The 26,339-nt window shown below is 43.8% G+C and overlaps 1 protein-coding gene across 5 annotated transcripts in view; it reads right to left on the reverse strand.

Annotated features, from left to right (window-relative positions):
- Positions 1 to 2,642: 2,642 nt before the first annotated feature.
- PRKCQ (protein kinase C theta) overlaps positions 2,643 to 26,339 on the reverse strand; it is a 143,841-nt gene continuing 120,144 nt past the window's right edge. For all 5 annotated transcript variants that reach the window (XM_024732293.1, XM_024732295.1, XM_024732294.1 and 2 more), the window contains 4 exons: positions 25,709 to 25,847; positions 20,015 to 20,203; positions 5,874 to 6,002; positions 2,643 to 3,667 (listed from right to left, as the gene is read on the reverse strand). In XM_024732293.1, coding sequence (XP_024588061.1) covers positions 3,512 to 3,667; positions 5,874 to 6,002; positions 20,015 to 20,203; positions 25,709 to 25,847 — 613 coding nt within the window. In that variant the 3' untranslated portion in view covers positions 2,643 to 3,511. The remainder of the gene's footprint in view (positions 3,668 to 5,873; positions 6,003 to 20,014; positions 20,204 to 25,708; positions 25,848 to 26,339) is intronic.

Genomic DNA, 26,339 nt, shown 5'->3' on the forward strand with positions numbered 1-26,339 from the left:
AAATCTAGGATGCTCTCACCTCTAGATCTTTAACTTAATGACATCTGCCGAGACCCCTTTACCAAATAAGGTCATATTCGCAGGTGCCAGGTGGACATACCTTTGGAGGGGCCACCATTCAGACACCACACAGTACATTCATTTACTTCCTCACCTGCCCAACAACTCATTTTGAGCCCGAATATACCAAGGAAATGTGGCAAGGACAAACTAGACAGAGATTCTGCCCTCACGGGTGTACAGTCTAGAAAGAGGGGCAAAGCAGATGCTTGTAGAGCTTGATGAAAAAATGGTGAGTGCCGTGGGAAAGGGACAGAGAAATACAATAGGATGGGAACTTAACAAGGTGAGAGATACATCAGCTGAAGTCGGGAGTATTGCATGGCAGTCTTGATACTTGAAGTGGATCTTGGGAGACAGGAAGACATGAACTTGTGGGAATACGGCATTCAAGGCAGAAAAACTAGCTTCCCGAAGGCCTGGAGGCAGGAAATGATGGGGGTTCATGGGCAGTGCTAAGAAATCTGGATCAGTGGGAGCACAGGTGAGTGAAAGGCAGAGATGAAAGGTGATGGTAGAGAAGTTGTCTGGGGACAAGATGGGGCGCCCTGGATGGGGTTCAGCCAGGGAAGATTACACAGCGTTTTGAACATGAGGGTGTGGGATAATAACCTTGATTTCTGAAGATAATATTTCTATATTTCATAAATAGTAAAAATTATTTTAAGCTAGAGATATTTGAGATTCAATAGATGCAGAGAGAGGCCTTCCTGGAGCTTTCTTTAACTAAAAGCAGACACTTAAGAGAAATAAGGACCGCCATGAATTCCTTCTTTGGGCTGGGTCTGATCCCAGGAGGGAGGCTAAGAGTAAACCTACTTCCATAAATCTCCATCTGGGGGCAGTTTTTGGCCCTGAAGAAAACAAGACAGGAAGACCACTCATACCTATGTGGACAAACATTATCACAAACTTTCTTGTCTCCTGAAACCCCTATTTGCTCTTTGCATTGGAGGCTTTTCTTCTTCCTCTCTTTCCTCTGGTAAGTTAAGCTATTTAAGCCCCAAATTCTAACCACTCCTTTGAGTGCCTCATCACGTGTATGCATGTTGCATGTGTAGATAAAAGCATGCTTCTCTTGCTCATCAGTATTTTGTTAATTTAATTCACAGGCCCTCAGGTACTGAACCTAAGAGGTAGAGGAAAAGTTATTCCCACTCTACAGTTTATATGTTGTATATGTGAATTAAAATGGAGAAGGAGACTTAAGATGGGGACACTGGTTTATCAGCTATTAAATAATCCAGGCACGATCAGCAGGAGAGAAAGTAGAGATAAGTATATAGTTTGGAGAAGTTGCAGAGGCAGAATCATAAGAATTTGGTAAGAGAGAGAGGGAGGTTAGAAAGGGGGAGGGGATAGTCAACAAGGACTCTGTGGTTCTGAGCCTGGATGACCAGGTCCATGATGGTGCTGTTAATAGAATGAGGGACTACAAGAGAGATAAAGATCATAAGTGAACAGGATGAGTTAGTGGAACCTGTGTGAAGCCTGGCAGAGGCTAGAACTGGGGATGAGGATTGAGATTGTCTGCAACTGCGCGTTCTTGAAGGCATGGCGTGGGAGGAGAAAACCAAGGAGAAGTGAAAGCAAGGAGGGAAGAGGGGACTTGGAGGTGATTTGGGGAAGGAGGAAAAGGGGCCAGCCGGGGGTAGCGGGGGGTGGGTAATCAAAGGTGGAGGGGATGAAAGAGCAAAGGGCTGTGTCAGAATATCCGAGGGGCCGAGATCAAAGAGAGGGTCTTTCCTTGTATAAAAAGCTGCAGAGGGGTAGATGAGGATCTAGAACATTCCACATGAACTGGCAAGAGGGCGTCCTTGGGGGAAGCAGCGTCAGGAGAGAAGTTGGAGGGCAGAGCTGAGTTCTGGGGTTGGAGATCACTCCTTCAAGAAGCTTGTGGGGGGAAGAACATCCCAAGTACTGGGAACAGGAAATGCAAAGGCCCTGAGGCAGGACTGTGTCAGGGTGGTGGGGAAACCACTAGGACTGAAGCCAGTTGAGCAAAGCTGAGAGTAGGAGGCTAAAGACCTCATCCTGCAGGTCCTTTGAAGGCTGTGTAGGGAATGTGGAATAAAGTATGTTGGAAAGTGAGTGGAAAAAAAAAAGAAAGAAATCTTGTGGGGAAGGAAAGGAGGAATATAATAACTTAAAGGTTATCTGAGTTTCTCTCCTGTTGGGGATTTTTAATGATTCTCAAAATTTAAAACATTAACTCAATTCTAGCTGCATTTTGATGATAACTAAAACAGAACCAAGTTCGGGGCAGGGGGAGGGGCAAGTAGGGAATTAAACTATGAAGAGGCATCTTTCTTTCTTTTTTTTATTCCATTTTTACATATCCACCTCTTTGTCATTAAGTCACAACATTTTATCAAAATATACACACAGCACAGATATTTTAAACATGGATAGCTAGAATTCTTATTAAATAAGATCACTGCAAATAGCATGCATGGGTCTTTGTCTTGAAGGATGTCTCTCTCAAGAGACTTAGGAGTCATCAAATCATCAGTAATGGTATAATAAAGGGATGGGTTATCTTTTCTCTAGAAGAATTACGCACTTCATTTTTTTTTTTTTTCCTGTTCTAATGTGAGGATGGTAATGAGAAACTGCCACTGATACTGAAATCAACTGAAAATGGATGGATGGAAAGGTTTTATTGGCAGGAGTAAAATGACTCTATCTTTATTGGACTCTAAATTTAATTTCTACGTTGACAAGATAACCAGAGTAGGGGTCTAGTAAACATTGCACGTGGATGACACGAACTCTCCCCACTTTCCTCTCGCCTGTGAATTTCATGGCTAAAGCAGAATGAATGAATGTGTAAATCTCAAGTTACAAGCATGTTTATTATGAAGAATTCCCATAAGAACCTATTCAGGGCTTCCCCTATCCCCTACCCTTGACACTCGCCCAGGTGTGAACAGAACAAAATGGGTTAGTGGTTACTTGTCTGCGGCCGAGTTGGGTGCCCGTGCTACGCCAGGCAGTGTGCACTTGCAGTCTTGAGAAGTCTGGACTCTGCTCCTTGAGTCAACACGTATGTCACTGGTCAGCAGTGCCCAGGTGAAGAGCCATAACTTAGAGTGGAATTAAGTCTTCAAATCTTTCACAGTGCGGAGAACCATCTTCAAGTACATAACTACAGAAAGGAAGGACCTAACTTCAAGAGTGGCTGTGAGAGATGACAGGGGAGAATCCAAAGGGCATCGTCATTAGTGAAGCAGAGCTGGTTTCTGCTACAGATGCAAAGTCGGTGAGGAGGTCAAAGGGCTCAGCCTTTATTGTTGGCTACAGATGCAAAGTCCGTGTGGAGGTCAAAGAGCTCAGCCTTTATTGTTGAGTGTTTCTTTTCTTTTCCAAGTTGAAAAGGAACCCAAGAAGTGTCACTTGAACCAGTTCACAGAGAGAAAGCAAATCCCTTCGTGTGTCTGGAGAGGCGAGTTCAGGATATCAGCTTCTCCATCCCTGGATTCATGAAGGAAAAGTTCCGGAACATGTTCTGGTCCATGCTGTTGATCAGCGCTCTGTCTGCAAATGACAGCCGGGGCTTTTCATTCAAGAATTCTTTGTCGAAATTGCTGCAGTCGTACGGTGATTTCTTGACCAGCGTTTAAGGGGTGGGGAGAAAAAGAGAGGAAAATCAGCCACTGAATTCATGATTCATTCAAGACATGGCTTTTGTCATCCAGGCTATAATCTGCATAAGAACGTTGGCACCTGCCAATAAACGAAAGTGATACTGATAGATGATTGTGTAGGGCCTTTATTGAACATCTCTAAGATCCTGACCCATCAGCGTATCAGTAGTGTAATTAAATTCGTATACAGGAATTCCATGATGTGTACATTCAGATAACTTTACATGAAGCAGGACTGACAACCTTTGAAAAAGTGGTAAGCCCCAATTTGATGTCTGTCTTTTTAGTCTACAGGGGATAGTGGAGGGGGGGGAGTGGTAGGTTGGGGTGGGAGCAGAGGGGGCGCAGGACCGCAGGAGTTTTGCAGATTATATATCCCGGTGATCAGTATCCTTCACTACCATTGGTTCCCCTACCCACATTAATTTTATTCTTTGACTTTTATTTTTAAAATTTTTACTGGAGTATAATTGATTTACAACGTTGTGTTAGTTTCAGGTGTACAGCAAAGTGAATCAGTCATACATATACATGTATCCACTCTGTCTGAGATTCCTAACAAGGACCTACTGTATGGCACACGGAACCCTACTCATACTCTGTAATGGCCTATATGGGAAAAGCATCCCACATTGATTTTATTATTAAACATCTTGGACTGTCTTCCAGAGACAACACAGACTGGGGTGAGCTCCCTTCTGGTCACCTGGTCCACTGGTGCCCATGACAGAAAAAGAGACCCATTTATAAATACTGTTCAGTATGGTGTATACTTCAGCTTTCTAAGATTAAAAGCAACCATAATCAAATGTCACCCTTACGTGAGTGTGACTAAGATCCAGGCCCATCCCACCCTCAAGGGGGCCCCTGAGCTGCTGAGGCCAGTGGTCTGTGGTCTCTGCCTACAAATAGCCACTCAGACCATGGGTCAGGGAAATCCCTTCCTACGGGAGGAATTGGGAATTGTCCCATAGGGAAAGCATAGCTGAAATGTCTGATTTTTATGTGGAAAATATTGAGTCCATTGTAGTCTACCATGGAAGCTGAGACATGAATGACATTGTTCTGATGAGCTGGAAAAAGACAAAAATTCATCATATCATAAACAATTTATTAACCCACGTAGCAGAAATGGTGCTGTTACGAATAATAAGAGTGCTAGAGGCCAGCCGGTAGGACCCTTTGAACATCTCCAGAGCTTAGGACAAAAGTTGAGCACAAGTTAACTCTTCCTGCCCTGGGGGCACAGGGCTGCTTCTGGCACGACTAATAACAGAAGATACTTTCTGGAGTGAACGCTCTGCTTTGAAATCCACGAGCCTGTGCCACCCCCACGCGAAGATGGTTCATGTCTACCCAGGTCGTTGCTACCTTATTCCCAGAATCACCAGGAATGGGTAAAGATGGCAAATCCACCACTTTGCTGTTCTCCGTAAAAAATTATTATTTACCCTTTAAGTTGTGGTAAAATGTACATAACCTAAAAATGACCATTCTAGCCATTTTAAGTGTACAGTTTAGGGGCATGAAGCACATTCACGTGTTGGGCCATCCATCTCCGGAACTTTTTTCATCTCATCTTCGCTTCATTTTATGGTGACCCAGGAAGTTCTGCCTTTTCTCGGGGAGGTTGGTGACTCTTGCTGGTGGGTATATACATGGGAATTTAGAGACCCGTCTTTTTCTAAGTATCAGTTTACTTCTTAAATGAAGAAACACCTACCAATTACCATTGGGGTCTGTAGTTATATGAACAGATGACAAATGTCCAAGAAACTTTCATAAATATCACAGAAAACATGGATCCAAAACTCCTGTCAAAGGATGCAGGGTTTATGCTCAGGTTTGGGTCATGTGGACTGTGACCCCGAAGCCTGGACACACCCTGTGCAAAGCTCCACATGGCATCTGAGGGTCATCCCCACATATACATGTTCAGTCTAAGGCATGTACACGTGGTGATCCGTTCTTCACACAAATACATTTGATCACACAGGTTAAATTCTGCCAGTGAGTAACACCCCCTCCCCCCCAGCCCAACAGCCTGATTAAAGAAGACTTTCTTCCGAGAACTGCAGAGGGTGGGTGGGAAGTCGAGGCCCCGGCAGCCTGGGTGTGATGTGAGGACTGTGCTGGCAGGACCACAGGGCCCCGGAGGCTCCTTACCACCTTAGGCCTGAACGGAGGGTCAATCTCCTTCCTTTCCAGCTCTTCCCAATTGATCTCCCGAAACAAGGGGTGCTGGCGGATGTCTCCCCTCACCCCCAGGCGCTTTTCAGGTTCTCTTACGAAGAGCTGAAAGGGAGCAGGAGGGGAGCAGTTATTTCTCAAGGGATGAACCAGGCCCCTGGGAGGCAGGACCGCACGCACTTGACTCCACTAAGAGAAGGGCCCGGCTTTTGCCACCTGATTTCCGAACCTTGTTTTTCTACCAACCACCATAAACTATCGACTCAAGTCAAAGCAGCGGCAACAAGTCTACTGAATATTCCAGAGTCTGGGCTTTGCTCTAGAAGTGCAATGTTTTGAGTTATCTAGACCTGGACTGAAATCAGCTTTGCCCTGTGTTGTTATTCATGGGACCTGGCAAGTTACAGAGTCAGTTCTCTCATCAGTAAGATGAGGGAAGTATCCTCCTCACAGGGCTGTTTTGTGGGTTAAAACAACAATACACACACACACACACGCACACACACACACACACAGGTGTGTGCTAATTCCTGGTCTGTAGAAGCCAACAGCAGAAAGGAAGTGACCAATGTGTCTGTTGTTTGGTTTACTGTCCATCGATCAAGTCTGATTTCTTTAAAAGCTGCTTTCTTAGGATTACAGTCTTGCTCTAAAGAAAAGCTCACTTCAGGTGGGACATAAACTAGCCTCTGACAATCAGCTTTGTATTTTGTAAGGCACCTGAGTATCCGGAATCACTCTTCATTCCTGCAAACCTGCTGGACACTAATACTTTATTCAAATCATCTTTAATCATCTCTGACCCATCACACACGTATTTCCTCTTTGTGCGCTCCCCTCTCCTATTACTTTCCCCCGTGAGGTCAAAATGAACATTGGCCAGCACAGGAAAGAAACCTGGAAACTCTTCAAACTTAAATAAAACACGTCAAGGGCTTTAAGGAAGTAGAAGAGTCCTAGAATAGTCTCGGGTCCTGGGGCTCTGGAGTAGTTACCTCTTCTCTTACATCAGCTAGATGTTTATGTATCAAATAACTGCTTATTACAGGGTATCATACGGAGACTCTGAGTCTTGAAAACAGAATCCAAGTTAAGTGCAGTGATTCTCCATGAAGTTCTGGCAGGACTGGACCTCCATGTGCATCTACATTGCATGAACCTCTTGCTTATACCTCTCATAAGAAGAGTCAGTCTTATGTGTAGTCAGAATCTTCAAAAGCTCTAGTCTATAATCACTAATTAACTACCATGCTGTAGCAAAGTGGAGATTTTTTTCTTTCTTTTTTTTGATTAGGAGACTCCTCTAAAAGCCCAAGTGAGACCTCATGCGACCACCTAGTATATCCAAGTGGTAAATTGTTGGAATGGCCCCAGCTTCCTCGCCCCTTTTTCATATGGAGGCCACTGAGGCCCCTCTATGGAAACTTAGGGTTCCAAAGCACCCCATTAGAAAATCACTGCATAGTGGATATAACATGAGACTGTCATTCAAGAGGCTTACTACCAGTGTGGCCTGGGGCAAGTTTTCTGAGTCTCAGTTCCCTCACCTGTAAAATGAAGGGTCAGACAAGGTGGTCCTTATGTCCCGTGAGTCCTAACATCCCCTGAACCCCTAGGCCCGTCTTCCAGGCTCTCTGCAATGCTGACACCCGTCCTCTGATTTCACTGTGACCTTCTCTTCCATCCGGACACGTCTACTCATTGCATACGCATCTGCCTTTCCTACCTCTGCCCTTCACCAATGACATTTCCGTCTTGCCAGGGTTTCCGTCTCCCCACATCCACTCCCATTTCTTCCTCTTCCTCTTTAAATCCTGACTCACCTGTCAGGATTCAGCTTACACCCCCTCTTCTCTGTGAAGCTTTCTTTGATTACCTCCACCCATGGTGAGCTCTCTCTCCTCAAGTCATATTCACATGGTTGGTTATATCACTCATCCCACCCAATGTCCCTTGAGCGTCAGGTCTTGTGCTAGAGGCCTCATCGAGACCATCTTGACTTTAAAGGCAGATTCTAAAAGCAGAAAGCTTTTAGAAACTGAGGCTCAGAGTAGCTAAGTAACTTGTTCAAGACCAGGGGTCTAGCCAGCAGTAGAGCCTAAATGATGAGAAACCCCTTCCTACTTCTGGTTTTGGATGGTCTCTCCTCTGTGGTCCATAGAACACCTCCCTTCCACTAAAGGAAATTAGCACACTGTGTGTGTGTGTGTGTGTGTGTGTGTGTGTGTGTGTGTGTGTATTTAAAGACTGTCTTTCCTGCTGTAGTGTAAGCTCTGGAAGGCAGATATCATTTATGTTTCTGTTTCTTACAGAATCCAGCCCAGTGCCATGTACAAAGCAGACACTCAATAAATGTTTGTTGAATGCATGAGTAAGCTGTCTTTCCACTTTTTTTTCCAGATTATGTGTCTTAAAGTCTCTGTCTTCTGTTAGTCTCTTGGTTTCAGCATATAGAACAGCCTAGAGAAAAGTTCACAGTAAAGCACACTTTCCCATAGACTCAGACACCAGCAAGAGTCAAGAGAGGGAAAAGCAGATTGATGCTCTCAGGAGAAGAGGGAATAAGTGACTTGCCCCCCATCCCTTGCCTTGAAATGATCCTGATAAATGATCGACTTCCACTTCTTAAGGACATTGTGATGAAGCAAGGTTAGAGAGAAGGTGCGAGTGCCCCGTGAACAAGCCGAAACCCAGCCTCGTGTTGTTATAATTAAGTGCTTCAGGGAATCAGGTTAGAAGTGTGTACATGCTAGGTTTCCTGTTAGTTTTCCCCAGTAACATGCGGCATTTGTTCCAAGAGGATCGTGACAAAGAGCCTCCTGAGCCTGGTATATGTACCTGTGAAATTAAAAAAAAATTTTTTTTAAGATAAAATGTACAATGAGTAGATAGTATGATCTCCAGCCTCGAGACTCAAAATCCTTTCCCGTTTTGCACAGACGAGTGAATTATCTTCTCTGCCCTGCAGCCAATCACCCCCCCACCCTGGTCCTGAAGATGCCTGTGGACCTTATGGGAGGTCATCGTCTCTGCCACCGGGAGGCTGCACCGAAGGAATAAATGTTCATGAAAGAAAGACTTGATTTTTGTCCATAAAAGCTGTCAGAAGTGTGGTTTACACTTACAGGAAAAAGCACATCTCTGACATAAATGGTCAGGATGCAGCTGGAGTTTGTTTAAATTTATTCGGCTATCTGGGCAAGACAGCAGTGCTGGGCTGCTGGGGATGGACCCCCGCTTCCCCCGGCTCAGCGCCTGCATTGGAATCTCCCTCCCTCTTTAGTCCCTCTTCAGATGGCTCTTTCTACAAAAGGGAGAGGCATTTCTGTTTGTGATCATTCGTTTTCCATCATTTTCCAAACAAATGGACAGGACATCCTGGATGAATAAATGAGGAAGAAAGGGGCGTGCCTTTGACAATAGTCAACTGGACAGCAGTGTCCCAGCTGTAATGCCTTTTGTTTTTTTCCTTTTTGCAGTATGCGGGCCTCTCACTGTTGCGGCCTCTCCCGTTGCGGAGCACAGGCTCCGGACACGCAGGCTCAATGGCCATGGCTCACGGGCCCAGCCGCTCTGCGGCATGTGGGATCTTCCCGGACCGGGGCATGAACCCGTGTCCCCTGCTTCGGCAGGCGGACTCTCAACCACTGCACCACCAGGGAAGCCCCCAGCTGTAATTCTTAAAAAAAATTTTTTTTTTAATTTTATACAATTTTTAAAGGTTACTTTCCATTTACAGTTATTACAAAATATTGGCCATATTCCCCGTGCTGTACAATACATCCTTGAGTCTATCTTACACAAATAGTTTGTGTCTCCCACTCCCTCACCCCCTCCCCACTGGTAATCAGTAGTTTGTTCTTTATATCTGTGACTCTGCTTCTTTTTTGTTATATTCAATAGTTTTTTGTAATTTTAAGATTCCAAATATAAATGATATCATACAGTATTTGTCTTTCTCTGTCTGACTTCACTTAGCATAATGCCCTCCAAGTCCATCCATGTTGTTGCAAACGGCAAAATTTCATTCTTTTGCATGGCTGAGTAGTATTCCATTGTGTGTGTGTGTGTGTGTGTGTGTGTGTGTGTGTGTGTATAAAAAATATGTATAATCTTTATCATTCATCTATTGATGGACACTTAGGTTGCTTCCATGTCTTGGCTATTGTAAATAGTGCTGCTATGAACACTGGGGTGCATGTATCTTCTTGAATTCGTGTTGTTGGTTTTTTTCAGATATATACCCAGGAGTGGAACTGCTGGCTCTTGTGGTAGTTCTATTTTTTGTTTTTTGAGAAACCTCCATACTGTTTTCCACAGTGGCTGCACCCATTTACGTTCCCACCAACAGTATACTAGAGCTCCTTTTTCTCCACATGTTCGCCAACATTTGTTATTTGTGTTCTTTTTGATGATGGCCATTCTGACAGGTGTGAGGTGATATCTCATTGTGGTTTTGATTTGCAGTTCCTTGATTAGTTTGATTTGTAGTTCCTTGATTAGCACATTCTTTGAATGTGCTTGTTGGCCATCCTCATTTCCTCTTTGGAAAATGTCTTCTGCCCATTTTTTTAACCGGGTTGGTTCTTTTTTTTTGCTTTTGTTTTGTTGTTTTTGATGTTACGTTGTATGAGCTGTTTATACATGCTGGATATTCATCTCTCATTGGTCAAACAATTTGCAAATATCTTCCCCCATTTGGTAGGCTGTCGTTTCGTTTTGTCGACTGTTTCCTTTCCAGCTGTAATTCTGGATGGAGCACAGCCTCTTGTGATGTGCACGTGTTCAGCACACTATGTGCATCCATGCCCTTTGAGGGCTAAAGAGGTTGAAGTCTGGTACTGACACCACTGCTGTTACAGAGGCCGCTGAATACTCTTTGCTTACCGTTTCCAGAGGACCCGTTACTTCTGGCTTTCAGAACATTATGTAAAATTCCTGAGAGGAGGTTTCTCTAGAAATGATAGCTCACCTTTGATTTTTGCAGAAAAGGCAGCTCAGGTCTGTGGGGGCTGTTGGATTAAAATCAGAGCACAAGAAGCACAGGGGCAACTAGAAGCCAGTCTCACAACCAGCACATTGCTGGGTGGCCACGAATTTTTATCAGCCCAGCTCCTGGAAAACGGACAGCTGTCTTCTTCATGGGCAAGAACAGAGAATTTTTATTAACTCACAGGAGAAAGAATAAGCCCAGACTCTTCCACGGGGGTTTAAAACCTCTTTCGCCAGTGAGTCCTTTTTCTTCACCGTCTTTATCCTTAACTGTCTTGGTCTCTGCTCTAGTCACCAAATTCATTTTCTACTCTCACAGCAAATCTTCTTCCTGCCACTGAAACTGCAGCTGACTGTCTCTCTCTCTCTCTTTTTTTTTGTTTTTTTCGTATTTGCTGGAATTTAGCCTTAGATGTAGTTTTGTTTTTCAACTTTTTATTTTGAAATAAGTATAGTGTCTCAGTCTAATTGGGCTGAGACTGGGAGGCTTAAAGAGCACACGTTTATTTCTCATGGCTCTGGGGGTGAGAAGTCCAGGATCTAGGTGCTGACGCGGTCGGTTTCTGGTGAGGCGTCTCTCCCCGGCTTGTAGATGGCCGTCTTCCTGCTCAGTGCTCACATGGCCTTTTCTTTTTTATTTATTTATTCTTATGTTTATTTATTTACTGATTTGTTTTCTTATTAGTCATACTTTTTTTTTCTTTTTCTTTGCTGTACGCGGGCCTCTCACTGTTGTGGCCTCTCCCGTTGTGGAGCACAGGCTCCGGACGCGCAGGCTCAGCGGCCGTGGCTCACGGGCCCAGCTGCTCCGCGGCATGTGGGATCTTCCCGGACTGGGGCACGAACCCGTGTCCCCTGCATCGGCAGGCGGACTCTCAACCACTGCGCCACCAGGGAAGCCCTAGTCATACAGTTTATACACATCAGTGTATACATGTCAATCCCAATCTCCCAATTCATCACACCTCCCCACTGCGGCTTTCCCCCCTTGGTGTCCATGCGTTTGTTCTCTACATCTGTGTCTCTATTTCTGCTCTGCAAACCAGTTCATGTGTACCATTTTCTAGGTTCCACATATATGTGTTAAAATATAATATTTGTTTTTCTCTTTCTGACTTACTGCACTCTGTATGACAGTCTCTAGATCCATCCACGTCTCTACAAATGACCCAATTTCGTTCCTTTTTATGGCTGAGTAATATTCCATTGCATATATGTACCACATCTTCTTTAACCATTCATCTGTTGATGGACACTTAGGTTGTTTCCATGTCCTGGCTATTGTAAATAGTGCTGCAATGAATATTGGGGTGCATGTGTCTTTTTGAATTATGGTTTTCTCAGGGTATATGCCCAGTAGTGGGATTGCTGGGTCGTATGGTAGTTCTAGTTATAGTTCTTTAAGGAACCTCCATACCGCTCTCCATAGTGGCTGTATCAATTTACATTCCCACCAACAGTGCGAGAGGGTTCCCTTTTCTCCACACCCTCTCCAGCATTTGTTGTATGTAGATTTTCTGAAACCCATTCTAACTGGTGTGAGGTGATACCTCATTGTAGTTTTGATTTGCATTTCTCTAATAACTAGTGATGTTGAGCAGCTTTTCATGTGCTTCTTGGCCATCTGTATGTCTTCTTTGGAGAAATGTCTGTTTAGGTCTTCTGCCCATTTTTGGATTGGGTTGTTTGTTTCTTTAATATTGAGCTGCATGAGCTGTTTATATATTTTGGAGATTAATCCTTTGTCCGATGATTTGTTTGCAAATATGTTCTCCCATTCTGAGGGTTGTCTTTTGGTCTTGTTTATGGTTTCCTTTGCTGTGTAAAAGCTTTTAAGTTTCATTGGGCCCCACTTGTTTATTTTTGTTTTTATTTCCATCACTCTAGGATGTGGATCAAAAAATATCTTGCTGTCATTTATGTCAAAGAGTGTTCTTCCTATGTTTTCCTCTAAGAGCTTTATAGTGCCTGGTCTTACATTTAGGTCTCTAATCCATTTTGAGTTTATTTTTGTGTATGGTGTTAGGGAGTGTTCTAATTTCTTTCTTTTACATGTAGCTGTCCAGTTTTCCCAGCACCACTTATTGAAGAGACTGTCTTTTCTCCACTGTATATCCTTGCCTCGTTTGTCATAGGTTAGTTGACCATAGGTGTGTGGCTTTATCTCTGGGCTTTCTATCCTGTTCCATTGATCTGTGTTTCTCTTTTTGTGCCAGTACTATGTTGTCTTGATTACTGTTGCTTTGTAGTATAGTCTGAAGTCAGGGAGTCTGATTCCTCCAGCTCCGTTTTTTTTCCCCCTCAAGACTGCTTTGGCTCTTCAGGGTCTTTTGTATCTCCATACAAATTTTAAGACTTTGTGTTCTAGTTCTGTAAAAAATGCCATTGGTAATTTGATAGGGATAGCACTGAATCTGTAGATTGCTTTGGGCAGTACAGTCATTTTCACAATATTGATTCTTCCAATCCAAGAACATGGTATATCTCTCCATCTGTAACTGCTTTTGCTGCATCCCATAGGTTTTGGATCATCATGTTTTCATTGTCATTTGTCTCTAGGTATTGTTTTATTTCCACTTTGATTTCTTCAGTGATCTCTTGGTTATTTAGTAACGTATTGTTTAGCCTCCTTGTGTTTGTGTTTTTTCCAGGTCTTTTCCCTGTAATTGATTTCTAATCTCATAATGTTGTGGTCAGAAAAGATGGTTGATATGATTTCAAGTTTCTTAAATTTACTGAGGCTTGATTTGTGACCCAAGATGTGATCTATTCTGGAAAATGTTCTGTGTGCACTTGAGAAAAAAGTGTAATCTGCTGTTTTTGGATGGAATGTCCTATAAATATCAATTAAATCTATCTGTGAATGTGTCATTTAAAGCTTGTGTTTCCTTATTAATTTTCTGTTTGGATGATCTGTCCATTGGTGTAAGTGAGGTGTTAAGGTCCCCCACTATTACTGTGTTACTGTCAATTTCCTCTTTTAGAGCTGTTAGCAGTTGCCTTATGTATTGAGGTGTTCCGATGTTGGGTGCATATATATTTATAATTGTTATATCTTCCTCTTGGATTGATCCCTTGATAATTATGTAGTGCCCTTCCTTGTGTCTTGTAACATTCTTTATTTTAAAGTCCAGTTTATCTGATATGAGTATTGCTACTCCAGCTTTCTTTTGATTTCCATTTGCATGGAATATCTTTTTCCATCCCCTCACTTTCAGTCTGTATGTGTCCCTAGGTCTGAAGTGGGTCTCTTGTAGACAGCATGTATATGGGGTCTTGTTTTTGTATCCATTGATTGAGCCTGTGTCTTTTGGTTGGAGCATTTAATCCATGCACGTTTAAGGTAATTATCCATATGTATGTTCCTATTACCATTTTCTTAATTATTACAGGTTTGTTTTTGTAGGTCCTTTTCTTCTCTTGTGTTTACCACTTAGAAAAGTTCCTTTAGCACTTGTTATAGAGCTGGTTTGGTGGTGCTGAATTCTCTTAGCTTTTGCTTGTCTGTAAAGCTTTTGATTTCTCCATCGAATCTGAATGAGATCCTTGCCTGGTAGAGTAATCTTGGTTGTAGGTTCTTCCCTTTCATCACTTTAAGTATATCATGCCACTCCCTTCTGGCTTGTAGAGTTTCTGCTGTGAAATCAACTGTTAACCTTATGGGAGTTCCCTTGTATGTTATTTGTCATTTTTCCCTTGCTGCTTTCAATAATTTTTCTGTCTTTAATTTTTGCCAGTTTGATTACTACATGTCTTGGTGTGTTTCTCCTTGGGTTTATCCTGTATGGGATTCTCTGCACTTCCTGGACTTGGGTGGCTATTTCCTTTCCCATGTTAGGGAAACTTTCAACTATAATCTCTTCAAATATTTTTTCAGGTCCTTTCTCTCTCTCTTCTCCTTCTAGGACCGCTATAATGCAAATGCTGTTGCGTTTAATGTTGTCCCAGAGGTCTCTTAGGCTGTCTTCATTTCTTTCCATTCTTTTTTCTTTATTCTGTTCTGCAGCAGTGAATTCCACCATTCTATCTTCCAGGTCACATATCTGTTCTTCTGCTTCAGTTATTCTGCTATTGATTCCTTCTAGTGTGTCTTTCATTTCAGTTATTGTATTGTTCATCTCTGTTTGTTTGTTCTGTAATTCTTCTAGATCTTTGTTAACCATTTCTTGCATCTTCTTGATCTTTGCCTCCATTCTTTTTCTGAGGTCCTGGATCATCTTCACTATCATTATTCTGAATTCTTTTTCTGGAAGATTGCCTATCTCCATTTCATTTAGTTGTTTTTCTGGGCTTTTATCTTGTTCCTTCATCTGGTACATAGCCCTCTGCCTTTTCATCTTGTCTATCTTTCTGTGAATGTGGTTTTTGTTCCACAGGCTGCAGGATTGTAGTTCTTCTTGCTTCTGCTGTCCGCCCTCTGGTGGATGAGGCTATCTAAGAGGCTTGTGGAAGTTTCCTGATTGGAGGGACTGGTGGTGGGTAGAGCTGGCTTTTGCTCTGGTGGGCAGAGGTTAGTAAAAACCTTTTCTTGGTGCATGTGTTTGGAGGGAGAGACCTCTCTCTCTCCCTCTTTTTATAAGGGCATTAGTCCCATCATGGGGGCCCCACCCTCTTAACCTCATCTACACTTAATTACCACCAAAAGGCCTCACCTCCTATAACCATCACATTGGGGGTTAGAAGACTTCGACATATGATTTTCTGGGGGTGACACAAACATTCAGACCATACATATAGATTCACAGGAAGTTGAAAAGATAGTACAGAGATGCCCTGTGTACCTTTTACCTAGCTTCCCCTAATGCTTCCATCATATATGGTGATAGCACAATATCAAAACCAGTACACTGTGTGTGTCTTGTTCTGTGTCATTTTATCCCATGTGTAGGCCTGGGCAACCACCAGGACAAAAAGGATACATAAGAGTCTTATTACCACAAAGGTCTCCCTTGGGGTCCCCATCACAGTCATTCCCCCGCCTCCATGACCCCTGACCCCTGACCCCCGGCAACCACTGATCTGCTTTCTATCTCCACAGTGTTGTCCTTTCAAGAGTGTTAATACATATGTGGACTCATGCAGTATGTGACCTTTTGAGATTGGCTTTTTTTGTTTTGTTTTCACTCTGCTTAATGCCCTTGTGATCCAAGTTGCTGTATGAGTCAATAGTTCCATCCTTTTAATTGCTGCATAATATTCCCCACACACATGACTTTGCAACTTTTCTCCTCCAACTGGAAGAAATCCTTTCCTCCTCCCCAGTCTTCCTCTCCTTTGGAAACCACCACTCCCAGCGTCTTTCCCTGAACTTATTTCCATTACCTTCACCTGGTCCCAGTTAAGCCTTCACCACATCCTTGCCAGGTGTTCTCCCTTTGCTGAGCTGGGAGGAGCCGGGTTTGGGAGGCACAGCTATTCAGCATTACAGTAAAGGTCGGTTGCAGTGGTGGCTGCAGGGCCTCCAGGCTCCCCAAGCTTTTTTCTCCTTTCCTTTTACCAGTGAGTTTTGATGGCCCAGGCCTTCTGAGTGCAGCCTTCATGCCATGGATTGAGCAGATGCCAGAGCTTTCACACCAGAAAGCAGTCGTATGCAAGCCAGGAGGACTCTCACCAGAAGCCCACCCTGCTGGGCCTGGATCTTGGACTTCCAGCCTCCAGAACTGTGAGTAAACAAATTTCTGTTGTCCAAGCCGCCCAGTCTATGATATTTTGTTGTGGCACCTAGAGCCAACTAACATACCTCAATTAAATCCTGCCAAGAGCCAGTTAAAAGAAACCTAGCAACTGTAACAATGCCTGAAGTTGCCCTTATGGAAAGCAAAATTGTTTTAAGTTCCCATCCTGCTAACTTATTTTTACTCTTGTCCTCTCTTTTTTAAAATTGGTTAATTATTAAATTAGCTTTCATTTTATAGATGTTTTATCCAGTCATTAAAAGTGAATTTAATTGGCTGTTTGTGGAGTTTTCTCCACAAGTTTGCTTGTTCGGATCAATTGGAAAGTGAAAGCTGAGGGGTACTGGCTCAGATTTTTAGATACCATCAGCCTTGGGCTGGGTCTCCTCCTGGGGCTTTGTCAGCACTTCAGATTCAAGATTCAGATTCAAGATCTTGATTCTTTAGGGAGAAGTCCACAGTTGCTGCAACATTTCAGATAACCCTAGACAAGCTGATAGCTGTATGAGAGAGCTAGAAGTGTATTATGCCCTTTAAATTTAATTTTGAGTTCTTCATGAGAAAAAAGACGGGCTGGGTAATCTTGTAAGTTTGGATTTAAAATTCATTGATAGCGTCTGATGTTGAAAGATCTTATCCTAGCCCCCTTTTCATTGTGAGACGAGCAGGGCTAAAAATTATTTCCCTAAATGACTTTTTTTAGCCAGCTGATGTGAGTTGCCACAAATCAAAACGCTGTTTTGTTCAAAACGCCTGTATTCTCGGTCCACTTTAGATTTTCTGGGCCTTGGTAACACTTGTAGGTCTTTTTGATCCACATAGTTGCTGGGACAGCTCAATAAATGTAGGTGCTTACTATGATATGTAATTAGCATGAGTTTTTTGGTTTTTTTTTTTTTTACAACTTGTTACAATCACACTGTAGATGGCATTTTGCATCTTCAAAAAAAGGTAAACTGGGACTTAAAGTGTAAATTTTTAATGATGGCTTTCAGGTGCTTCCTCTGTCTCTGTGTTAGTTCGCCCTGGGAGCTCCTGGTTTATGGCTAGTGATTCTTGGAGTCTGGTTTACATCTGTAGCTCTGGGTGCCACATTCTTACTTGATCCTGGGTTATCATGGGTGGTGTGTGACTCTGGCTTTGTTGGTAACTTCTGGAGATTGCTGCTAGGATGGTAACAGTCAAGGATTCAGGATGAAAAATACAACAGTGTTTCCCATGGACGCAGGTAGGGAACACGGCAGGAGAGCTGGTCTGCGTCCACTTGAAGGACTGCCTGTGAGACTGCCCACTCGGCAGGCAATGAGTCTCGTTGGGGTGGAGTGTTGCTGGCTTAGAGTTTGGTACAGAAGCTGGGCTGTGGAATGGATTGAGCAGCCTGTACGTCAAAAGCTTCAGCTAAAAATGTTCCCAGTTATAGGTATTTCCAGAACACCTGCTGGAATCCCATACAAAGCCTTGGCTTTATTTTATTTTATTATTAATTTTTTGGCCATGCTGAGCAGCTTTCAGGATCTCAGTTCCCTGACTGGGGATTGAACCCGGGCCATGACAGTGAAAAGTGCTGAGTCATAACCACTGGACCACCAGGGAGGTCCCAAAGCCTTGGCTTTAAAACCCACCAGGTTCAAAGAGCAGGAAGCCCCTCAGCCGTATAAGAGCAGTCCTTTCTCCTTATAATTCCTCCAGCCTCTCTGTGTGTTTGATCTGAAACAGAAACCCAAGAGCTGGAGAGGAAGAGAACATACATGTGGTAGACACACTATGACCATACTCCCTTCTCCAAGGCGAGTGGCTCTCAGCTATAAACTTGGCCAGAGGAAAGGGAGCGGGAGTCTTTTGAGTTAAGATTGATGTGATGACTTATATCTCGGACTGAACAGCTTTAATTTCTCAGCTGAGACAGTGTTTCATGACTTAGAAGTGACAAGAAGTTTGTCTTTTCCCCAAGAGTGAGCAGAAAGTTACACATCCTATCCAAGTCTTCATCCAAGGGCAGGGGAAGATTTTTAATGATAAGTTTCAGGTGTGCAGTACTATGATCGCTATAGAGTAATCACCACCGAAGTCTGGTTACCATCCGTCACCATAGCGTTGACCCCCTTCACCCATTCTTTGCCCAATCTTCCCAGACCCCTAGTCGTCTGGGAACCACTCATCTGTTCTCTGGATCTATGAGCCTGTTTTTATTTTATTGTGTTTGTTCCCTTTTTTTTTTTTTTTTTAGATTCCACATGAGTGAAATCACATGGTATTTGTCTCTGACTTATTTCACGAACTTTAACACCCTCTAGGCCATCCATGGTGTTGTAAATGGCAAGACTTCATTTTTATGGCTGAGTAATATTCCATTGTGTATATATACCACATTTTCATCTATCCTTCCATTGATAAACACTTAGGTGGTTTCCATATCTTGGCTATTGTAAATAATGCTGCAGTGAACACAGGGGTCCATAGATCTTTTCCAACTAGTGTTTTCATGTTCTTCGAATAAATGCCCAGAAGTGGAATACCATATGAGTGTATGGTAGTTCTATTCTTAACTTTCTGAGCCATCTCCATACTGTTTTCCATAGTGGCTCTACTGATTTACATTCCCACCAACAGTGCAGGAGGGTTCCCTGTTCTCCACCTTCTCGTCAGCACTTATTATCTCGTCTTGATAAGAGCCATTCTCACAGGTGTGAGGTGATAGCTCATTGTGGGTTTGAGTTGCATTTCCCTGATGAGTGACCTTGCGCACATTTTCATGTGCCTATTAGCCATCTGTATGTCTTTGAGAATTGTTTATTCAGATCCTCTTTTGTCCATTTTAAAATTGGGTTGTTTTTATTGTTGAGTTGTATGAGTTCTTTATATATTTTGGATATTAATCCCTTATCAGATATATGATTTGCAAGTATCTTGTCCCCTACAGAGTTTTCATTCTCATGATTTCGCTTGCTGTGCAGAAGCTTTTTAGTTTGATGTAGTCCCATATGTTTATCTTTGCTTTTGTTTCCCTTGCTTGTGGAGTCAGATCCCCGAAGACACTGCTAAGACTGATGCTGATGAAGTCACGGTCTATGTTTCCTTCTAGGAATTTTACAGTTTCAGGTGGACTGAATAGGTTCAATAGGGACTATGGGAAACAAATTTTAAGCCCAAAGTTGTTTGTTCAACAGACCAATTACATCTCAAAGCAAGGCCATTCAAGAGTCATGGAACTGGTTTCTGGGCATTTCTTTTGTAAATTATGCACGTGAGGGTCTATCTTATGCTCGTTTTGATTTCTAATGTTCATCCTACTGGTGCCTCAGTTAAAACAGATGGTGAGCATCCTCTTTAAATCTTGTTTGACACAGTTACTGTTTACAGTGTATAAATCAGAATTTAGAAATGAATGGGAACACTGATCAGAAAACCTAATACTAATCATATGAAGGTCTCCTTGACTTCACGTCTTACCTTCACTAAAAGGTCCTTAGCCTCCTTCTCGAGCCATCGTGGGTAAAAGGGGCTGTCCATGCGGATGGAGTGGAAGAGTTCCTCTTCATCTTGCCCATGGAAAGGTGACTGACCTATTAGCATCTCATAGAGAAGGACGCCAAAGGACCACCAGTCCACAGAATGGTTGTACTTCTGACCCAGCAGGATCTGTGGGACCAAAAGGCAGAGACATAATTAATCAAAACGAGGTTGACTTGAAAACCCTGCATGGACTTTTCAAGGCCACTCAGGACATAATTGATGAAGAACAGTGCATGGTTTTAGCAAAGATTACACTGAAAACTGTAGCTTTTGTGAAGCTAGTGATTGGATAGAAGTAAGTGGGCAGTACCAAAGCTAAGCAACATTTTTGAATTTCAGCATCTTTCTTCCCCCCTCTGGCCTTAAGCAAAACAACTAAATTGTACCATCAGCTCTTCATTTTCCTATGTGACGGGAGCCCATGGGTGGTAGATTCAGACCTAAGAGAGCTGATGTGTATCTAAGCCCTTCAGTGCCTCTGAGGTGAATATCTAAATCAAACCCATGTGTTTTATGGACTTCTGTGGTCTTGAGTCTTTGCGTAAAGTTCTGTAGCTAATCAAGCAGCCAAAGGGGTCGTCTGACCAAGTCCACCCCTTAAACCTAACTAGTCACGGTTACGAAGAGTCAAATTTTGTGACTATACCAAGAGAGACTAGGATAACAAGCTGATAGCTATTTGTGAAAATAAAGATCAAGTTGCAAACAGAATTTTGCAGTCTGCCGCTGACTTCCGGTTTAAAAATGGTATCTACCGGCCTTAATGTTTGAATACTGAGGTTAATTCTAAAGTAAAAAAAAAAAAACTTAGCCTTAAGGAATAGTGTAAAAGTAGACCCAGGGAGAATGATAAAGAAAATAAAGATGTACACACTGCGCAGTCTTAGTTCAGGTACATTGGCCTTAAGTGGGGCCCGGTTCACACGCAATTCCCAGGATGTGCCACAAGAGGGAGCCCAAGGCAACCAGAAGCTGCTCTGAGCATCGCATCTTGGTAAGCAATTTCGTTTGGCGGATGAATGGAAAGAAATCTGGAAGGACAGGAGACAGCTGAGGTGGAAATTAAGTCTTCCAAGGCTAGGGGATGTTAGTAAAGAATTTCAGTCTTAAGTCAGGAGAAAGAAGCAAAATGCCGGTTCACACTCAGTTATACACTGTATGAACAGAATGTCTGCAAACGCCTGCTGACGTGTACTGGGTGTTTCCCATACGTGGTGTTTATTTATAAGAACCTCTGGGGTAGGTCCTGTTATCCCTATTTAACAAAGGACGGTGACTGGACCTCAGGAGGTTATGGGTCTTCTTTAAGGTTGCCTGCTTAGGGAGTTGAAAGCTATGTTCTGGACCGTGGTCTTTTGGGATTTTACTACATAATGTTCCTTTTCTATTATAATGTTTCCAGGATTTAAACTTCGATCTAATTCATGCTCAAATTAGTCTGTATTTTAAAAGAAATTGGTGTGGAAACAATGGCCGGAGTGGCTCTTTTTCTATCTCAGCCCCTGGTGCCTTCTTATGGCCATGCTGTCTTTTGTCCTGTTCTCTCCCCATCTTCACTCAAATAATTCAGATAATAATGATGTTACCACTTCACGTCAGAGTCCCTCTTCCTCTCAGAGCAAGAGAAAGCTACAATTCCATCCACCTCTTGGAGCTAGTGATTTGAGGTCTGTACATGGCTCACCACACGATGTGCACAGCGGGGAAAGCGTCCTTAGAAACCAAGTGACCACCAACGCCTCTATGGCTCTGGTTTCCGAGTGACTCCTGCTTTCTCCAGGGAGCTGCTTCTGTGTACTGAAATTCCACCTGGACTTACTAAGTGGCTAGGAGATGTTGGAAAGTAGGGTGTCTCCCTATTTAACTATTTTCTATTCTTTGTCAAAATGAGTGTGGACCTCCAATTATACGTTAGACCCTTGGTCCTATAACCGTGACATAGGGAACCACAGAGCTTTGGGGAAGATCTCAGGAGACGTGGGCTGGTGAGGCTATTCCCTGGTTTGAGGGAGCACAGTCTGCTTTTTCATGCATCGTTCCTGATGCTGCCCTGAATGCACTTATTTTTTGTGTTTCAGGCCCTCCGCCCATATCATTGAGGTCCCCGGGGAGAGGGCAATGGGTCAGTAAGTGAGATAAAGGAAAAGCTTCACAACGGAGATGACATGTGAGTGGAGCTATGGAAAATGGGTGGGATTTTGATGGAAAAGGGAGAGGCTAGAGACAAGAGGCCCCATCTCCAGCACATGTTCAGAGATGGGCATTTGGGGTGCATGTCTTGGTGTGGTCATTCACGGAACAGGTGATGGGTGCTCTGAGCTGTGGAGGAGGAGACTAGACACTGAGGTGGATAAATCATGGTCCTTAGCTGTGAGAAATTCAGTTTACTGGCAAATGGGATTACACATGGGCTGTGGTAGCACAGAGGAGGAAACAACTGATTATTCCAAGAAGCCAGAGGCACCTTCAGGGAGAAGATGACTTTGGAGGTGGGAGTAAATCAGACCAAGGATTCCGAGGGCATGGCTAAGGGATATGAGAGAGAAGGATACGGATGTCTCAGGACATATTAAGGACCTTCTCTTGGGGTTTTGGCTTGTACCCAGCTGACAATGGGGACTTCCTGAATATTTTTAAAGGCGTGGCGTGACAGGTCTTCCCGTTAGAGAGGCAGATCTGGTGACGTGGTGGAACGGCGGCCCTCAGAACAGGGCACGCACCCCAGGGAGCGTAATGCCGAGACACGGGAAGAAAATATTAGAACTTGTATTTATGCAAGTTTAAAAAATTCCAGTAGTGGTGCTGATGCCCTCATTTAGAAATTTGACCAGTGACTGGGTTTCCCGAGGGAGGAAGGGGAAGCCTCATCTCGGGAGGAGTTGGTGGTGGCTTGGCTAGAGCATTCGTCTTCGGCACATCGTGAGGTGCGTCACTATTACGATTACTTGTTATCCTAAGGTGCGTCATTTGCGTTGCATGCCTAGTTAAGGGGATCGGTGGGTTCTGTTTGAACTAAACTCATTTTCGCAAAATGGAACATCCTTAGAAAGTTATCTGCAAAAGAGACTTGGATTGAAGACCATGCTAATGATGCACAGTAGAAAACGGCAAGTGCAGAGATCTTACTTCCTCCTAGTACCAGCTCTTTGTCACATTATAACGAAGCTAAAAACAGTGACCGTTTCATTAGTTGTGACAGGAAGCTGGCTAAATCAGAAAACACTGTTGTGCGTTCTGGACTTATATCCACTCTCTTCAGCCACGAACCTTGCCTTACGTACATACTGTAGCATCTGTCCTACAGTGTGCCTTTGTGAGGGCTCTTTCTCGGCTGTGAGCCAATAAAACCAGAAACTGAAAGAAACCAAGCAGACTTTTGAGTGGCAGAATCATAAAGGGTTAAACCAAGATTTTACAAAGTTATTTAGCCTCATTATTTTAATAAAGCATAAAATGTACTATTAATAGAATACAACTTAGTTATTTAAAACTTTATTTCATCTTAAGTTCAGCCTGTTCCTTTTTCTGCATGCTTGATAACAGACTATGTTAGTTGGTGATAATGTATAATAAATATACATATGCCGGTGATGCTTTTTTAACTGATGAGGGAGCATGATCAAAAAGTCTGGAAATATGTAAAGATGAGGCACTGGCAGCTGGGTGGTCACAGAGAGGAAAGTCTGGGTAAAAAGGCATCACCAGGATCCAGACCAGAGGTGCTGAGGGCCTGGACCAGGGCAGCAACTGGAAGATGCGACGGGATTGGAGAAGCTTGATTTAATCCCCAAAGGGATTCATTTTGAGGATCAAAAAAGAAGGGAGATTCTTAGTACAATCACAAGATTGGGGAGGCGTGAAAACGGATGTGTGAACCCATGAGGTCTGTATTTAGAAGGTCTTGGTGTTTGGATTTGGGAGGGGTAAGAAGGAAGGAGAAGACTTGGAGGATTCCAGTTTTCTGGCTATAGGTGACTGGATGGATGGATGTGTATGTCATTCATCCAGAAGGGGATAAAGGAGAAGGGTGTGTGCGTGTGTGGGGGGGGGCAATTTCAACAGAGAGTGGGTTTGGTATCTGTTATGATCGAATGGCCTGTGACAGTGAGTTGGAGATCTCAGCAGGAAAACAGACATACAGGTCTGAAGCAAGAAGTTTGGGCCGGTCATACTGATTTGGGAGTTGAAATCATAGTCATAAATATAGCTGTTCGTGGAGAAGGTACAGGGAGAACAAAGGACCAGGGGTGGAATGGTGTGAAGACAGGCAGGCTTGAAGATGAGAGAATGAGATTGAAGTTGCAGAGAGAAGCCAGTCTCTGAAGGTAAATTCTGGAAGATGCCAAAGGAAACAGAATTGGGAAGGAAGGATCGCCTGGGAAAGGGTTTGGCGTAAGGCATGTATAGACAGGATAGGTAAAAGCCATGATTTCTTGCTGACCAGAGGCCAATCTAAACTAAGTACATACGCACAGGCCAGAGTCTCCCGTTTCTTAGGCTGAGGACGCTACATTACTTTGGCTATGACAGGGATTTGCTGTTGAATTTGTTTTGCCCAGGAAACCAGAGGCCCATCGCTGTCTATCCATCAGACAGCCGTCACCGCTCACACACTTATCAATAGTTGTTCGTTCACTCTTTGAAAAGCTAGCTATTAGCACCTTAATGTGCCGAGCCCTGAGCTCCGTCCTTGGATATAAAAGTGGGTAAGATCACACTGATCTACACATACGATAAGTGGGGTAAAACTTTACACACCTTGTAACAACATCCATGTCCCGGTTCTGTTACTGTACTATAGTTACGTAAGCTGGAACCAGTAGGGGAAGGGTAGATATGGGTGACATTTCTGTACTATTTTTGCCAACTTCTTGTGAACTTATAATTATTTCAAAAGAAAGTTTTTAGAAAGCGAATAAGAAACAGCCCCTGACTTTAGAGCAATCACCCAGTAGTTCAGAGAGATCCAAAGATAGAAAAGCTGCGATAAGTTTATGCTGCGAGAAGGACCAAGGGGAAAGGGAGTGTCTCATCTCTCTGGGGTGGGCAGCTGGCGTCGATGGATGCCTTCTGAGCAAACTCTGATCTTCCAGGGGCTCAGAATATGAGAGCGATGGCTTATTTTGTTTTCTCTGTTGCTGTTTTTAAACTTTCATAGTCTCTCCCATGGGACCCAGTAACAGGAGAGAGAAGTGGGACCTCTCCAGGCTCACACAGTAGCAGCTTGGAAACCACAATTTAGGTTTTTCTGGTCCCAAAATGAAACCCCTGGACTTAAGGTAGATGCCCATGAGCCTGTTTGGTGTCCGCCTGGCTCTTCACCAGTTGCTTCTTCTGGTTGGTCTGAGCAGAGTGACTATATTTTAAGGCTGGGGTGGGAGATCCAGGATGGGAAGGGCCTGCTGGGTCCCTCACGCCTTGGCGAGGTGCAGAAGTTAGCGCGGGTACCACGCCCAGTGCGACACTAGCGGCGCCTAGGTGCAGCTGCATTTGTCAAATACTCCGAAAAACAAATACACATCCTGAACAAAAAGAGTTTAAGGTCTTCTGATTTTCAGGGGAGAAGGAAGCAGTGGTGCTGGCCCCGGGAGGGCGGAGTTGTACGGGTGGGTGCAGAGCGGCGCGTCCTACCTCCGGGGCGATGTAGTCGGGGGTCCCGCAGAAGGTGTTCGTCCTGGCGTCCCCCAGCATGTTCTCCTTGCACATCCCAAAGTCCGCTATTTTGATGTGTCCATCTTTGTCTAACAGGATGTTATCAAGCTTCAGGTCCCTGAAAAACAAAGCAGATTCTCACTTGAATAACACGCGGTTTTGTTAACATGGACTTGCCCTGTGACGGGGGCTTGCACGTCCCATCACAGCCTGAAGGGCAATGAGTAGGTACTTTGCTGGTCCTCCTGTCTCCTCCAGGGTCACTGCTTCTCGTCCTTGGTGTTTCCTCCTTGACCAGCGTCTCTTGTCCAGGACTGGACGTACGGTACAGCCCCTCGTGGTCCAGGTTGGCTTTCTCTGGGCCTGGCTCTGACCGAGTTCTGTATCTTCTGTATCAATACCTGGCCCATCTCCAGAGCTCCCTCCATATTTCACTTATGAATGGCTGAGCAGGTGCTGAGATGGGGCCACATAAAGGTCATGCGTTATCTCTGCAAAGTAGCATCCCTCAGTGTTAAGAGGGGCCCTCAAGAAACAAAGCCTGGATGGAAAGGAATAAGCTGTGATGAACTGTCGTGGGGGCTGGTGTTTGGTGATGTGTCTGGTGTAG

The sequence above is a fragment of the Neophocaena asiaeorientalis genome, unplaced genomic scaffold, assembly GCF_003031525.2.
Source record: "Neophocaena asiaeorientalis asiaeorientalis breed wild unplaced genomic scaffold, Neophocaena_asiaeorientalis_V1.1 scaffold176, whole genome shotgun sequence".
NCBI classification, from domain to species: domain Eukaryota; kingdom Metazoa; phylum Chordata; class Mammalia; order Artiodactyla; family Phocoenidae; genus Neophocaena; species Neophocaena asiaeorientalis.